Consider the following 15,150-nt stretch of genomic DNA (forward strand, 5'->3'; position numbering starts at 1 on the left):
CTTCCATAGTTATTGGCCTGTTGAGATTTTTAGATTCTTCCTGATTGAGTTTTGGAATGTTGTATTTTTCTAGGAATTTGTCCATTTCCTCCAGGTTGTCTAGTTTGTTGGAGTAGAGCTGTCCATAGTATTTTTTAACAATCATTTGTATTTCTGTGGGGTCTGTTGTTATTTCGCCTCTATCGTTTCTGATTTTGTTTATTTGGGTCCTCTCTCTTTGCTTCTTGGTGAGTCTGGCTAGAGGTTTGTCAATCTTGTTTATCCTTTCAAAGAACCAGCTCTTGGTTTCATTGATTTTCTGTATTGTTTTTTTGGTCTCTATGTCATTTATTTCTGCTCTAATCTTTATTATCTCCTTCCTTCTGCTCACTCTGGGGTTTTCTTGTTGCTCTCTTTCTAATTCTTTGAGTTGTAGAATTAGATGATTTACTACCATTTTTTCTTGTTTGTTGAGATAGGCCTGTAGAGCTATAAACTTCCCTCTCAGGACTGCTTTCATTGTGTCCCATAGGTTTTGGATTGTTGTGTTTTCATTGTCATTAGTTTCCAGGATGTTTCGAATTTCTTCTTTGATTTCATTGGTAACCCAATCAATATTTAATAGCATGCTATTCAGCTTCCAGGTGTTTGAGTATTTTGGGTTGTTTTTATTGTAGTTTATTTCTAATATTATGCCATCGTGGTCTGCGAAGACGCTTTTTATGATTTCAATTTTCTTGAATTTGGGGATACTTTGCTTGTGACCCAATATATGGTCTATTTTTGAATATGTCCTATGAGCATTTGAGTAGAATGTATATTCCCTGGCTTTCGGGTGAAGTGTTCTGAAGATGTCTATTAAGTCCATCTGATCTAGTGAGTCATTTAGGATTGCTATATCTTTGCTGATTATTTGTCTAGAGGACTTATCCAGTGCTGTCAGTGGTGTATTAAAGTCCCCTACTATGATTGTATTGTTGTTGATGTCTCCTTTGATATCTTCCAGGAGATTTTTTATGAATTTGGGTGCTCCTGCATTGGGTGCATATATGTTTACCAGGATTATATCTTCTTGTTGTATTGATCCCTTTAGTATTATGAAGTGGCCTTCCTTATCTCTTGTTATGGCCTTCACTTTGAGGTCTATTTTGTCCGATATAAGTATTGCTACCCCAGCTTTCTTTTCCTTTCCATTTGCCTGAAAGATATTTTTCCATCCTTTCACTTTCAGTCTGTGTGAGTCCCTTCTAATGAGGTGGGTTTCTTGTAGACAGCAGATGTATGGGTCATGTTTTTTTATCCATTCAGCCACTCGATGTCTTTTGTTTGGAGCATTTAGTCCGTTTACGTTTAAAGTTATTATTGAAAGGTACTTGTTTGTAGGCATTTCTGTTTTTGTGTGGCTGTTTTCTTTCTGAGCTTTTTATTTCTTATTTTTATACCAGTCCCTTTAGCATTCCTTGCATTGCTGGCTTGGTGGTGATAAACTCCCTTAGCCTTTTTTTGTCTGTGAAGCTTCTTATTTCCCCTTCAAGTTTGAATGATAGCCTTGCTGGATAGAGTATTCTTGGATTCAGTCCTTTGCTTTGCATCACTTTGTAAATTTCCGTCCATTCTTTTCTGGCCTGATGTGTTTCTGTTGAGAAATCATTTGACAATCTAATGGGAGATCCCTTGTATGTAACTTTCCGTCTCTCTCTTGCAGCCTGTAAGATTCTCTCTTTGTCCTGAACATTTGCCATGGTAATTATGATGTGTCTTGGTGTGGGTCTTTTTGGGTTCGCCTTGTTTGGGACTCTCTGGGCTTGTGTGACTTTTTTCTTCCCCACCTCAGGGAAGTTTTCTGATATTATTTCTTCTAATAGGTTTTCTAATCCTTGTTCATCCTTCTGTTGTTCTGGTACCCCTATTATTCGTATGTTGTTTCGTTTCATGTTGTCCCAAAGCTCCCTTAGGCTCTCCTCCTGTCTTTTCATTTTTTTCTCCAATTGCAGTACATTTTGGGTGTGTTTTGCTTCCTTGTCTTCTAAATCACTAATTCGGTCCTCCGCTTCTCCTAGTCTACTGTTGATACTTTCAATGGAGTTTTTCATTGCAGCTATATCACTCTTCATATCTTCTTGGGTCTTACTTAAGTTGTTGATTTTTTCATCTGTTTCTTCTAGCTTCTTCCATATGTTATCGATTTTTTCATCTGTTTCTTCTAGCTTCTTCCATATGTTATCGATTTTTTCATCTGTTTCTTCTTGCTTCTTGCTGAGGTTGTCGATTTTTTCCTCCATCCGGTTTATGCACTCTAGGACCCTTATTCTGAATTCTTTTTCTGTCATGTTGCATGCCTCTGTATTACTTAGCTGCTTTTCTGGAGAGTCCTCCTTCTCTTTCCTTTGGGGGTTTCTTTGTCTACCCATGTTTGATCTCACTGACATATCTAGACGTTGAGTCGTTCAGTGGCTGCTCCCTTGGTGGCAGTGACTCCTTGGTCTGCGGTTCCTCTTCGGGCGGTTGCGGTAGCAGCTGCTCTTCAGTTGGCAGCAACTCCTCTGGTGGGTGCTGTTCACAGCTGTGGTGGCTCTTCTGGCTGGTGGGGCGAGGTTTCACGTACAGCTGCTGTTCCTCAGCAGAGGGTGTGGTGCTCAGGAGGTTGCTGTTGCTTGGATCTGCTGTGTTGATTTAAAGGCACAAAATACAACACAACAAGGCACCACGTACCAGGCACTATACACAAATATATTCACGATATTAATAACCCCAAATAAAGGTGAGCACCTGAATTAAGAGAATTAGGGGATAAGGAAAAGGAAGAGAAAAAGAGAAAAGAGAAAAAAGAAAAGAAAATTAGGGACCAAAAAAAGGAGTGCAAAAATGAAAGTGGGAAAAAGGAGGGGGGAAAGTAAAAGCGAGAAAAGAAAGGAAAAGAAAAAAAAAAGAGCGAAAAGAGAGAATGAAGTGGAAGAGGGGAAGAGACTTTTTATATGAGGAGAATACTCCTATAGAACAGCCATTAATCCCAACAAATTCCAGCAACAGCTCCCTGGAGATAAATGCAAACTAGAAACAACCAATAATATAACGATGAAAATAGAATGGAGAACACTAATCCCAAAATAAAATAAAGAGAAAATAAAATGGCACTTTAAAAAAAATGGTAAAATGGTAGCAGTAATAATACTGGTTAAAAATAAGAAGGTAGTAATTAAAAGGGTAAAATCAGGTGATGGAAAAAAGAAGAAAAAAAAGAAAAAAGAAGAAGAAGAGGAAAAGAAAAAAAAAGAAAAAAAAAGAAAAAAAATTGGTTTCTTAGTTAAAAGGTGAAAAAAAAAAAAATATTGCAGTAGTGAAGGTCCTTCGGTTCTTCTATTCTTCAGTGTGGCTCGCCTTAGACCTGCCCGGTATTCAGGAGAGTGTTGAGTTTCCCTGCGATACACTGTTCCTCTGTGTTGTAAACCACAGTCCTTATTTTAAAGCAAGCCGCATTTGTTTCCCAGACTGCCTTATTTTGTGTTTAGCAAAGAGTCAGTTTGTGGGTCAGCCTCTGGGTGGCAGTGTTCTGGGGTTGGCCTCTGAGGCTACAGGGCCTCTCTGTCCAGTGGAAGTTCACTGCCCAGAGCTGGCTGCGTAAGAGTTACCATTGCTGTGTTGTTGCTGGGATTGAAAATCCCTCAATAGGCCAGACCCTGTTAACTCCCAGGGACTGATCAGGTTATTTTAATCCTTGATCTCCTACAGGGTGGAATCTGGGTGTGGCTGTGCTCCTTGCCTGGGGGCTGGGGGGAGGAGTCTCACTCTCCGGAGAGAATGGCTGCCTCAGACGTGGGCTCAGGGGTGTCTCAGCACTCAATTCGCTGCCACCTCTCCCGGCCCCCCTTCTCTCCTCAGTCTCTCCCCAGATTCCACTCTTCCGCACACTCTCCCTCTCTTCAGCACAGGTGAGTGTCTGTATCCGAAATGTCCCATGAAGAGGGTTCAGTGAAAACAAACAAACAAACGCCGGCCGCGGAAACGGGAAAGGCTTGGTTTCTGTAAGCTTCTTCTCTTACCGGGACTGCATGGTCTGGTCAGCTCTTCAGGCTGCCCCCTTTAGGCTCAGTCCTCTGTGATCACAGACCCAGCTCTCAATTCCCCCGGCAGCGCCAGGAATCCCGTGGTTCTCCTTTCCCCCCCGTCAGGGGCTGTGCCTGTCCCAAGGGACGCGGCTGTCTGCCACGCGGTCTCCCTCCGACTCTCTGGGCTCAGAGGTCTGGCAAACTTTCCTGCCCAAATCCCTGGTTTTTTTTACCTTTCCAGGGGAGTTCTGCTCTTCCCGGCTGTAAACCGTCTCGCCAGCTGAGGAATTTCGCCAATTCGGGGTGGATGTTACTAGTTTCAGCTGCTCACTCCATTTGCTCAGGGACACGACCTGGGACGCGTCTGCCTATACCGCCGCCATCTTCCTGAATCTACAATATTATTTCTTTTTAATGTAGAGCCTAAAACACCGTCTTAAGGACTGAGGTCCAGGTTAATTAGAGTAGAAGATGACAAATAATTTTCTGACTTCTGGTCATGCCTGTCATCACTGCCAGGTTCTATGGAATTATGGAAAGTTGCAAAGTTGAGAAGCCTTAGCATCACAAAAATAAAAATAGTGATCTCTAGCATTCTAAAAACAGTTGTGCTTGGGCATGCTTCGCATACTTCAAACTCACAGGAAATAAACAGGCTGTATTTTCTTGAGTCATGATATGTGTCATTCTCTATTGCACATGACAACATTACATTATGCTTTTTAATAACCTTTCTAGAGGAATGCGTTTATGGCCATTCCTAATTAACCCTGGTAATGGAGGAAATGTGTTTCATGGAGTACTGTAATCCATTGATAATTCTAAATATCTCCCTCTAATTATGTGGCCTCCTCCAAAATCTTCACCATAAATCTGACTGGGAAGCAAAATAGACTGATCTGTTCCCTCCCTTCCCCTCCCCGAGTCCAGATTCATTAGCGATTAGATGTCCAAAAGGCAGTCTGTGAGGGTCACAGGATTGTTAAAAAGGACTAGGTATTTGACTCCTGGGTAGAGGTCCACTGAGTAACAGGTTTCTGGACCACTTGTTCTCAAACCTTAGGGTGCATACAAATCAACTCGAGAACTTCCCAAAACAGGGACGCCTCCCTGGGCCTCACTCCCAGACATTCCACTTCCATGGGTTGTAGGTGGAACCCCGAAATTTGCCTTTTTAAGAAGCTCCCAAGTAGTGCCGGTGCTGCTGCTCCCTGGACCATGCCTTCCAGGAGTGCCTGTCCAGGTTAACGTGTGCACACGTAACCCGAGGGCCTGTACAACGCAGACGCTGGCTTGGTCGGTCTGGAGTAGGGCCTGAGAGTGGGTCTTACTAAGCACCCTGGTATTGTCAGTTGCTGCTGGACCCTGGGCCATATTCTGAGTAACAAGGGTCATAGCATAACTTGCCTGTTGCTCAAGCAATTGGAGCCAGTTTGCCAGTTGGTTAAAGTGGAGTTCTCTTTGCATTGGTGTTACTAGAGGTCTGGGAATCATTAATGATTAGATAGATCCCTAATGATTATTATTTTAATGATGGTCTGTTACCTAAGCTTTTCCAACTGAGCAACCCAAGCACACATAAGTTCAAAGTGACGCAAATTGGAGAGATTAACAGGGGACCACACAGGAATATTTCTGATTCACAAATCCAGGGACAAACCTTTGCCTTGAAAGCCGCAGAACATGGCACATCCATGTTTCCACAGCCCTCGGCTGTTACAGGATTTCTTCCTCATATTCTTTAATTAAAGAAAAATTGTAGCTTCTTAAGTTTAAATGCTTTTTGCCTCGTGGGAATGGCAGGGACTAGCTGGTATTTCCCCCTTCAAAAGCAGACCTTTACCCCAGGATCTCAGAGACATAAATGCTCTAGGGACCTGACTTGAGAGAGCTCTTTTCTTCTGTAGGTAAGAAAAATTCATGTGGATTTTAAATTATCTTAATGATTTTGAAAATCAGAAGTCTATAATGTCTCAATACAGATTTTCATACCATGGCAAATACCATGGAATTAAACATTTTCTTCATCTAGGATACCATTTGTCAGACAAAGGAGAATCCCTGTTTGGGTGAGAGCTTATCTCTGAGTTTCATCAAATGTATTTACAGCATGCCCTTTGGACTTCGTAGTGATCGTGTGTGCTTTTCTTAGCTGCTGTTGGGACTTTTATTTTTTTATGTATTTATGCATTTGTCTCTGCTCTCCAGAAACACCCTTTTGCTGTTGGTGCTCCTTCTGATGTAGAAGTTAGAAGCCCATTTGTTAGAGCTGGATGGAGTAGACTTTGACATAGCTAGTAGTTTGTGTAGAAAATAGACATTCATGATGGAAAAAGCTGTAAGTAAGGAGATACTATAAACGATGTTCTAATCTTTAAGTTGTTTGAAGATTAAAGAATCATTCAGTAACCATTTGATGTGCATCTGAGCTGTGAATGGAAACAAGTTTCCATTTGTCATCTGAATATTACATAATGACATCTGCAACAAAGAGCAAGTGGTTGATTTGTAACCTAGGCTACATTGACTGTACATGTTTTAAAATTGATTTGGCAGGCTCTACCAACGTACTGGCACATTCTCTCCATGGGACCCCTCACGTGGTAACTGCAACTTTGCACATTATAATGGGTAAGAATTATTTCAAAGGAGTGAGTTTTATAAGCAAGGTTCTATATTACTATAAGGGAGGTTATTTTATTCCCATCAGACTTGCCTGAAGAAAGACAGGTTCTTTGCCTCTTAAAGCAGAGAAATGTTGAATTAAAACCCAAAGGTCAATTAGGCAACACTTCTCTGTTTGGACTGCCTATCTTTTCAGAATACAGATGCTATAAAGAGCAGTAAGTAAAGTTTGCTATAATAGTGATAGCAAAAAATACATTGTAATGATGTGTAAGATCATGATTTTATAACCACGTCAAGAAAATCCATGCACACTATTCCAGTATATCAGGTACTATTGCTGGATTGTACCAATGCTCTAGGGCTAGGATTGTGTTATTGAAAGAAAGGAAAAAAAAAAGTACATGATAAAACTTTTCAGCCACTGTACATCCACTCGACCTTTTATTATCCCAATTGATGGGAAACATATACACTCAGATAAATGCAATGCAAAGCTGCTGCTAAATCTGTTTACTTTTCAGACATCCTAACCATGCTTTATATGAAATAGCTATAAGCTGCAAAATCTACTGCCTTGTGTTTCTTTCCTTAGAACCTGAAAAAGATTCAAATGGCAATTCCAGTAGTTGTAGGTAAAGATGGAGAGAAAGCAAAGATATTCATTATGGTATAAAGTAGCTCAAGATCTGAAAGTAAATAAATGTGCTCTTCTGTTTTTGCCATTTTGACAACTGGCACCCTTGCACAGTTGAGTAATATTTAATATAATATTCAAGGGCACATACAACCGGTCGATGTCTGCACCTTCAGCACCACTGGCAAGCTTCTTCGCTTCGGGTTCTCGGCCATGTTTGGCTTTGGTGGGAGGACTTTGGCTCTGGCAGAAAAACATCGATGGATGTCCCCTACCCAACGGAGGGATTTTGCTGTAATTAAGGCACTGGCAAAACTTAAGTAAGTCTTTTTTTTTTCTTTTCTTAAACCAAGAATCTTTTATCTCAGAATCAGTGAGTGTTAATAACAAATTTCATTGTATTTTAGGCCAGAGGACTGTGAAATATCATTTTTACCATTTAACAGCTCTCCAGATTTACAAGAAAGGTAGGTAGAAAGCTCAAAGCAACATCTACATCTGTATCTTTCTTTAAAGCATAAAATAGTTTGATATAAGCAGTTGGTTAGATTGTGATCTTTGGTTGCTTTTCTAACATACTAGTGAATAATATAGACTCATGGGGTCTTACAGATTCTAGTAGGCCACGTAGTCTGGTTTCTGTCTCCAGATACAACCATTAATTCATTCCATTCATCTGCCCAACAGCTGTTTATTGAGTGCCTAATATAGTCCAAGCACGTTGGATACATGAGCCAGAAAAATAGACAAGTAAACAAAACCCATAGTTTTTGTCGTCATGAGAGTTTGTTGGGTGTGGAGTACAAATATTAATCAAAGTCACACAAAGGAAGTGCTGTAGTCTTTAAAAAAAAATGAAAATCATTTTTACTGGTGATGCTACCTAGAAATGAATCAATGCAATATAATTTAGTAATGGAATTATGCACATATTTTTACTTACTGTCTAAGAAAACATTTAATATATATAATGTAGGAATCTGTAATTTTCTCATATTTAATAGAGGTTATTTTTGTCATTACTTTTCCCTTTGTTTTCTTATTTTTAGGAGGGCACAGGGATCTCCCAAATCTGGTGAGTCTAGAAGTATCTCCTTGAGAACTGACCCAGGTTCTAGTGCCATTTGGCTGTGTTGAGGGAAGGTAACTATCACTTTCCTATCTTTAGACGGCAATGACCAGTGGCAAATGATCCAGGGTCTGTTCTTGAATGTCAGCATTATGGCAATTCCTTGCCTGTGTTCAGTGGCACCTAGAGGCTTGGCACCTGATACCAGGTGAGTAAGTGTTTTTATTGAATCATTAATACTTTCCTATAAACCAAAGTTTTCTTTCAGAATTCCTGCCCCTCCTTGCCCCAAAACTTGGCTAGCTAGAATATTATGAAGAGGTATTCTGTCCTTGACGGTTTAATATCAGAGATTTTCAGGAATTTGTCCTCAGAGTAGGTTCAGAACAGCTGTTAAACTGGAAAAAATGATCATGATCAGACAGTTACTTTGAATTTTTAAATATCACTGAGGGTAAAATATTCCTTGGGTTTTATTGACATGATTCTATTATGTTATTTTATGTCACTTTGCTTGCTTTATTTATTTAGGTTTATTTACTGGTTGTTGAGAATATATTTAATTCTGGTTTCCAATTTTAGTGCAGACACAAATACCCATAGCATGAAAAGCATGTATTTGTGTATATTTGATACCTTTAATCAAAAGAAACATTTTTGTTACACTTAATGTGAATAATGGTACATGCGAATAAAAATCTACTACCCACATTTTATATAAAATACCATGAGAAATTTTACATATTGTTTTATCCATAAGATATAGATATTCCACCTCTTATACATTCTTTTCAGTGGTTGTCCATTATTGGTATGAAAATTTCTCTCCCTTTTCCTTAGAGCATAGAAGAAAAGATCATGAATGTTGTATAATGTAGTCAAATCTAGATTTTCCCTGGAGGTGGAATAAAAGAATGACTAATGCACTTTGGCAGTCTATAACATTATTGTAATGATTAGTTTCAACTTCCCTCCAAAATATTTAACTAGAATGATTATGAGTAAAAATTAAGCACATTAAAAAATACTGTTTCAGTGTTACTTTCAGTTGGGAAGAGATGGCATGACAAGTCAAAGCATTGAGCTCTGGGAATTAAGAACTCTGGTTCTGTGATCATTTTCTCTTTGTGTGCCTCTGAACAATCACTTAAGTTTGGGCTCTTCCTTTCCTTCTACATAAACTGAGTGAATGATGGATAATCTCCAACATTCCATATAGCTCCAACCTGAGCACCCACAGATTAAAGAGCTCTTTTTTGTTGTTGTTATTCTTGGAATAACTTTGTATTTCCACTGAAATTGACCTAGAAGTCATTCACATGTATTTCTGCAAATGACCTTCTAAGCTACATACATATGTGAGTGGCTCTTTTGGCACTGAATCACACATGCTAAATTTACAGTCTCTTTTTTTTTAATATATATTTTATTGATTTTTTACAGAGAGGAAGGGAGAGAGATAGAGAGTTAGAAACATTGATGAGAGAGAAACATCAATCAGCTGCCTCCTGCACATCTCCCACTGGGGAAGTGCCCACAACCCAGGTACATGCCCTTGACCGGAATCGAACCCGGGACCTTTCAGTCCGCAAGCCGATGCTCTATCCACTGAGCCAAACCGGTCTCGGCATTTACAGTCTCTTTTATATTGAACCAAACAGCTATGCAAGATTAAAATGCTCGGTCATTTAACCCAACATGTGTGGCAGCATTTGTTCATTTCGTGTCATCCGTACAAGGGCCAGTTTGATTTAGTTTCCTGTGTCACTTAGACCTGCCCATAAATAAATATTTAAATCAACGTTAGATTTTAGAAAGTTTTGAGCTGTTTGTTATACCACTGGTACATATTAACTATTTTACAATACATCTTTAGAAAACATGTGATTTCACATGTAGAAATATATTGGATTTAAGTAAATACATTGGATTTTAAATTACATCTTGATATATGGATAGGGTGCATGATGGTTCATTTTATAAAAAGTCCCGAACCAAAGAGCTTGCTGAGAAGGAAGGAAATTGTTTAATAAAAGCATTTTTGAAGGGCTGTGTCATTTAAAAAATAACGGCCAAATATGATTTAAGAATTTTAAATAGATTTAATATGATGATTTATCTCTCTTGCCTCAAACTTCTAGTAAACGTTATATATTTTAGAAAGATTGATATAGAGTCAATTCTGATGTAATCTCTTAATAAACTTAATGTCAAATACAAATATTTAATTTCAGATTAAATAATGGAAGTATGGCTCTTATAATTGCACGGAACACTTCTCGACCGGAATTTATAAAACACCTGAAAAGATACGCCAGTGTTAAAAATCAGGTATAGTAAATTCTTTTTGTTACTTATATGCAAAGCTATTAAGCACGGACAGTGATATGTTGCAAGAGCTGACATCAAGTCTTGCCTCATAAGAAGGCTTTATTTTCTTCCAAATACATTAATTTTTTTTCAACATGTACTTCCTCCAAATTTTGAAAAGCATCCACCAGTACTAATATAGATTGGCCTTTTTTTGAGCTATGGCTTGGTGGTTATATATTTGTGTCTTGTTGGCTTGTTTGGGTTCTTGTGCAAAAAGAAAATAGAAAATTTAGTGTTGTATTGAAATTATGAAGTAAATTGAGGTTAAAATTACATACTGGGATACTTTTCAGAATGAAAAGTAGTGAACCATCTTTAGGTTGAACTGAATGTTCACATACATTAACAATTGTAGGGCATATTGAAAACCATCATTTGCGGTGTGACTCATCCTACCTCCTCATCTCTGTGTATAGTCCCTGGAAGGTAAAAGTTCCATTTCAGGTTCTTTCGACTCCATCCTGTAACTGGACAGTTTCCACTGCCCGTGCATTTCTACATTCACATTGGCCATCGTTTTTAGGAGGGAGTTTAAAACCCTTAAATGCTAGAGTTCCCCAGGGGTTTCTTGGTAGCCTCCTTGTCTTCTCATGACACCTCCTCCTGGGTGGTCACATGGCCGCCTGTTTTGAACTATCTGAGTGTTGCCCACTTTCAAGAGTTCTGTCTTCTCTTCTGACCTGCAGGATCACTGTGGTTTTGTCTGTGCTGTGGTTATAAAACTCACAGGCATCTTGTGTCCATAGCTGACCTTATTATCTTTTCCCCTAAAGGTGCTCCTTCCATGGTTCCCGACACAGGTCAGTGGCATCACTCCACCCATCCTGGAGTTGCTCTGACTTCTCTGTCTTCCTCATTCCTCACAACCCACCCCCCAAGCAGGTCTGTTTGTTCCCCTCTTAAATGTTTCTGAAATTGCTCCTTCTCCTTACTTCAAAACTCATGCCTTCTTGCTTCTAATAGCCTTCTTTCTGGTCTTCCTTTTCCCTGGTCTTGTCTGTCTTCCAAACTTCCTTCTAAGGGGCTTTTTCTAAAACATAATTCTGATTTCTCTTCTGCTTAATTCCACAATGCCTTTCTCATTGTCATCAGGCTAACATCTAATTTCCCCAGCATGTACATGGCCCTTTGTATTCTGGCCCTTGCCCACTGAAGCCTCACATCTTTACCATCCTCTCCCAGAATTCCTGTTTTTGTCATTTTATCAGTTTGCTAGAGCAGCCATATGAATATTACAGACTGGGAGGCTTACGCACAGAAACTCATTTCTTCACAATTCCGAATGGGAGAAGCCCCAGAAGGTGGGTGTCTCCTGAGGCCCCTCTTGGCTTGCAGAGGGCTGCCTTCTGGCTGTCCTCTGTGTCTGCACATTCCTGGTATCTCTCTGCGTCCGTTTCCTCTTCTTACAAGGACACCAGTCCTGCTGGGTTAGTGCCCACCCCAATGACCTCATCTTAACTGATTACATCTGCAGAGACCCTATTTCTGAAGATGACATTCACAGGTAGTAGGGGTTAGGACTTCTAGGTACCTTTATGAGGGACACAGTTTAGCTTATCATAGCCAGTTACTAATGACTCATTTCAAACTCATTGTTTACAATGAATGACTAGGTAGACAATGAATGATTAAGGAGAAATTTTTTCAAGTGCGCAGTGTAGTATGAAGGGTGTCTGCAAGGCTGTACCCTGAGAGGGGAAACCTGATGCAGAGACTTAAGCATTTTCAGAGAACTGCTTGGGGCCCTCTGATCAGAACAGCCGATGCCACCATATAACCCCAGTGTAATCCACTGAAACCCAGTGTATGATACAGTATGGACTGGAAAATCTACTGGACTGTGTTTTCTGCTATGTAAAATAAGGGTGTTTGGAAAATTTCAGTTTTCTGTTAACTTTTAAGTTTCTGTGCTTCATTGAGGTTTATATGTGGAAGGGGGAAGAGAGAACATGTAGATCAGCGGTTCTCAACCTGTGGGTCGCGACCATCGGAAAACACATGTAGCATATCAGATATTTACATTACTATTCATAACAGTAGCAAAATTACAGTTATGAAGTAGCAAGGAAAATAATTTTATGGTTGGGGGTCACCACAACATGAGGAACTGTATTAAAGGGTCGCGGCATTAGGAAGGTTGAGAACCACATTGTAGGTAATATGAAGAATAAGTCTCATGTCATTTATCTGAAAACTAAAATAAATGAGTAGTTACTCTGCACTTCTGCTAGAGTAAGTAGGTTATTTTTTCACTTGTTTCCTTAAGCAAACAAGAAAAATTGAAATCTGAAGTTTACTTTAGTCCAGTGGTTCTCAACCTCTGGCCCTTTAAATACAGTTCCTCATGTGGTGACCCAACCATAAAGTTATTTTCATTGCTACATCATAACTGTAATGTTGCTACTGTTATGAATTGTAATGTAAATATCTGATATGCAGGATGGTCTTAGGCGACTCCTGTGAAAGGGTCGTTTGATCGCCAAAGGGGTCGCGACCCACAGGTTGAGAACCGCTGCTTTTCCCTATTCTAAACAATTACCTTGCAACTTGTGGTCACCTTTAAAGTGGGTTCATGAAGCCAGCAAACACCTGTGAAACAGTCGATTGAATTTGTTTTTTTTGCCTTCATAAGTTTAGGCCTAGGTTCTTCTTAATTAAATTCCAAGTGTGAAACTTACACTAGACCTCGCTTTCTATCAGCTAAACTAGGTGACAAGTTACTAATCAAGTCAGTGGATTATAAAAATCTTCTGTATCAACAGACCAGTATTAAGGATTGTCTTTGGAAATTCTATGATATCATTACTATATACAATTTCATAGAGATTTCCTGTTTTGTCACCCAACAAGTTTGGCCAGCTGCTAGATCTAAATGAGGGGGAAAGCTTCAGAAGAAGGGTTCCTTCTTCCAGAGAAACTGGGGAACCCTGGTTATAATTAGTTTCAAAGCATGCATGTTGATATTTACTTGCAAGAGAGAGCACAGTGAACTTTCTTAATGTGCACTAGCAGCTAGGGATAAAGGAAGCACCCTGATTATTTGCATTTTTTAAATTGTTGACAGTGTTACAGATGTCTCCCATTTTCTCCCTTTTGCCCCATCTCAGACCTTCACCATGCTATTGTCTGTGTCCATTGGTATGCATATATACTCTTTGGTTAATCTCTGCCTGTCCCCTCCCACCCTCTCCCCTCCCGAGATCTGTTATTCTATTCCATGCATCCATACTTCTGGACCTATTTTGTTCGTTAGATTCTATATATGAGTGAGATCATGTGATATTTGTCATTCTCTAACTGGCTTAGTTTGCTTAGCATAATACTCTCCAGGTCCATCCACGCTGTTGCAAAGGGTAAGAGCTTCTTTTTTATAGCCACATAGTATTCCATAGTGTAAATGTACCACAGCTTTAAAAAAAAAAATCTTTATTGTTTAAAGTATCACATTTACATATGTCCCCTTTCCTCCCCATTGACCCTTTCTAGCCACTTTCCCTCCCACCCCCCACCTTCGTCACCCTATTGTCTGTGTCCATGGGTTATGCATATATGCATACAAGTTCGTTGGTTGATCTCATCCCACCCACTCACCCCTGCCTTCCCTCTGAGATTCTAGTCTGTTCCATGCTTCTATGTCTCTGGATCTATTTTATCATTTTGTTGCTCATTAGATTCCACGTATGAGTGAGATCATGTGATACTTGGCTTTCCCTGACTGGCTTATTTTGCTTAGCATAATACTCTCAAGGTCCCTCCCAAGGTCTCAAAGGGAAAGTGATTCTTCTTTCTTACTGTAGCAGAGTATTCCATGGTGTAAATGTTCCACAGCTTTTTTATCTATTCATCTACTGGTGGGCGTTTCAGGATTCTTAGAATATATTTCCAGAAGTGGGATTGCTGATCAAATGGCAGATCCATTTTTAATTTTTTGAGGAACTCCATACTGTTTTCCATAATGGCTATACCAGTCTGCATTCCTGCCAGCAGTGAACCAAGGTTCCCTTTTCACCATATCTTTGCCAGCACTTGATGTTTGTTGATGATAGCCACTCTGGCGGGTGTGAGGTGATACCTCATTGTCATTTTAATTTGCATCTTTTTGATGATTAGTGATGTTGAACATTTTTTTTCATATGTCTATTGGCCATCTGTATGTCCTCTTTGGAGAAGTGTCTATTTAGGTCCATTTGTTTTATTTAGTTCAATTTTCCATTCGTTGAGACTTACACTGTTGAAGAAGTAAAAGTTTATCCAAGGAATAAAACAAGTGCACACAGTCTAGAGGAGGAGGATCAACCACATGAACCTGCTTCAGAAAACAGTTTCCCCTGGAATGTAGATGGCGACTTAATGGAAGTTACATCAGAGGTCCACGTTAAGTAAGTCTAATTATTTCACTACCTTCTCTGCCCACCAGTAGA

General features: G+C 39.6%; 1 protein-coding gene across 1 annotated transcript in view; it reads left to right on the forward strand.

The window, feature by feature from the left end:
* The window catches only part of CERKL (ceramide kinase like), a 99,008-nt gene that overhangs the window by 83,148 nt on the left and 710 nt on the right, over positions 1–15,150 (forward strand). Inside the window, exons 6-12 of the mRNA XM_036318676.1 lie at positions 6,582–6,656; positions 7,430–7,607; positions 7,695–7,754; positions 8,337–8,362; positions 8,456–8,564; positions 10,591–10,687; positions 14,930–15,108. Of these exons, the coding sequence (XP_036174569.1) occupies positions 6,582–6,656; positions 7,430–7,607; positions 7,695–7,754; positions 8,337–8,362; positions 8,456–8,564; positions 10,591–10,687; positions 14,930–15,108 (724 nt within the window). The remainder of the gene's footprint in view (positions 1–6,581; positions 6,657–7,429; positions 7,608–7,694; positions 7,755–8,336; positions 8,363–8,455; positions 8,565–10,590; positions 10,688–14,929; positions 15,109–15,150) is intronic.

This window comes from Myotis myotis, unplaced genomic scaffold (assembly GCF_014108235.1).
Source record: "Myotis myotis isolate mMyoMyo1 unplaced genomic scaffold, mMyoMyo1.p scaffold_m19_p_8, whole genome shotgun sequence".
Classification (NCBI taxonomy): domain Eukaryota; kingdom Metazoa; phylum Chordata; class Mammalia; order Chiroptera; family Vespertilionidae; genus Myotis; species Myotis myotis.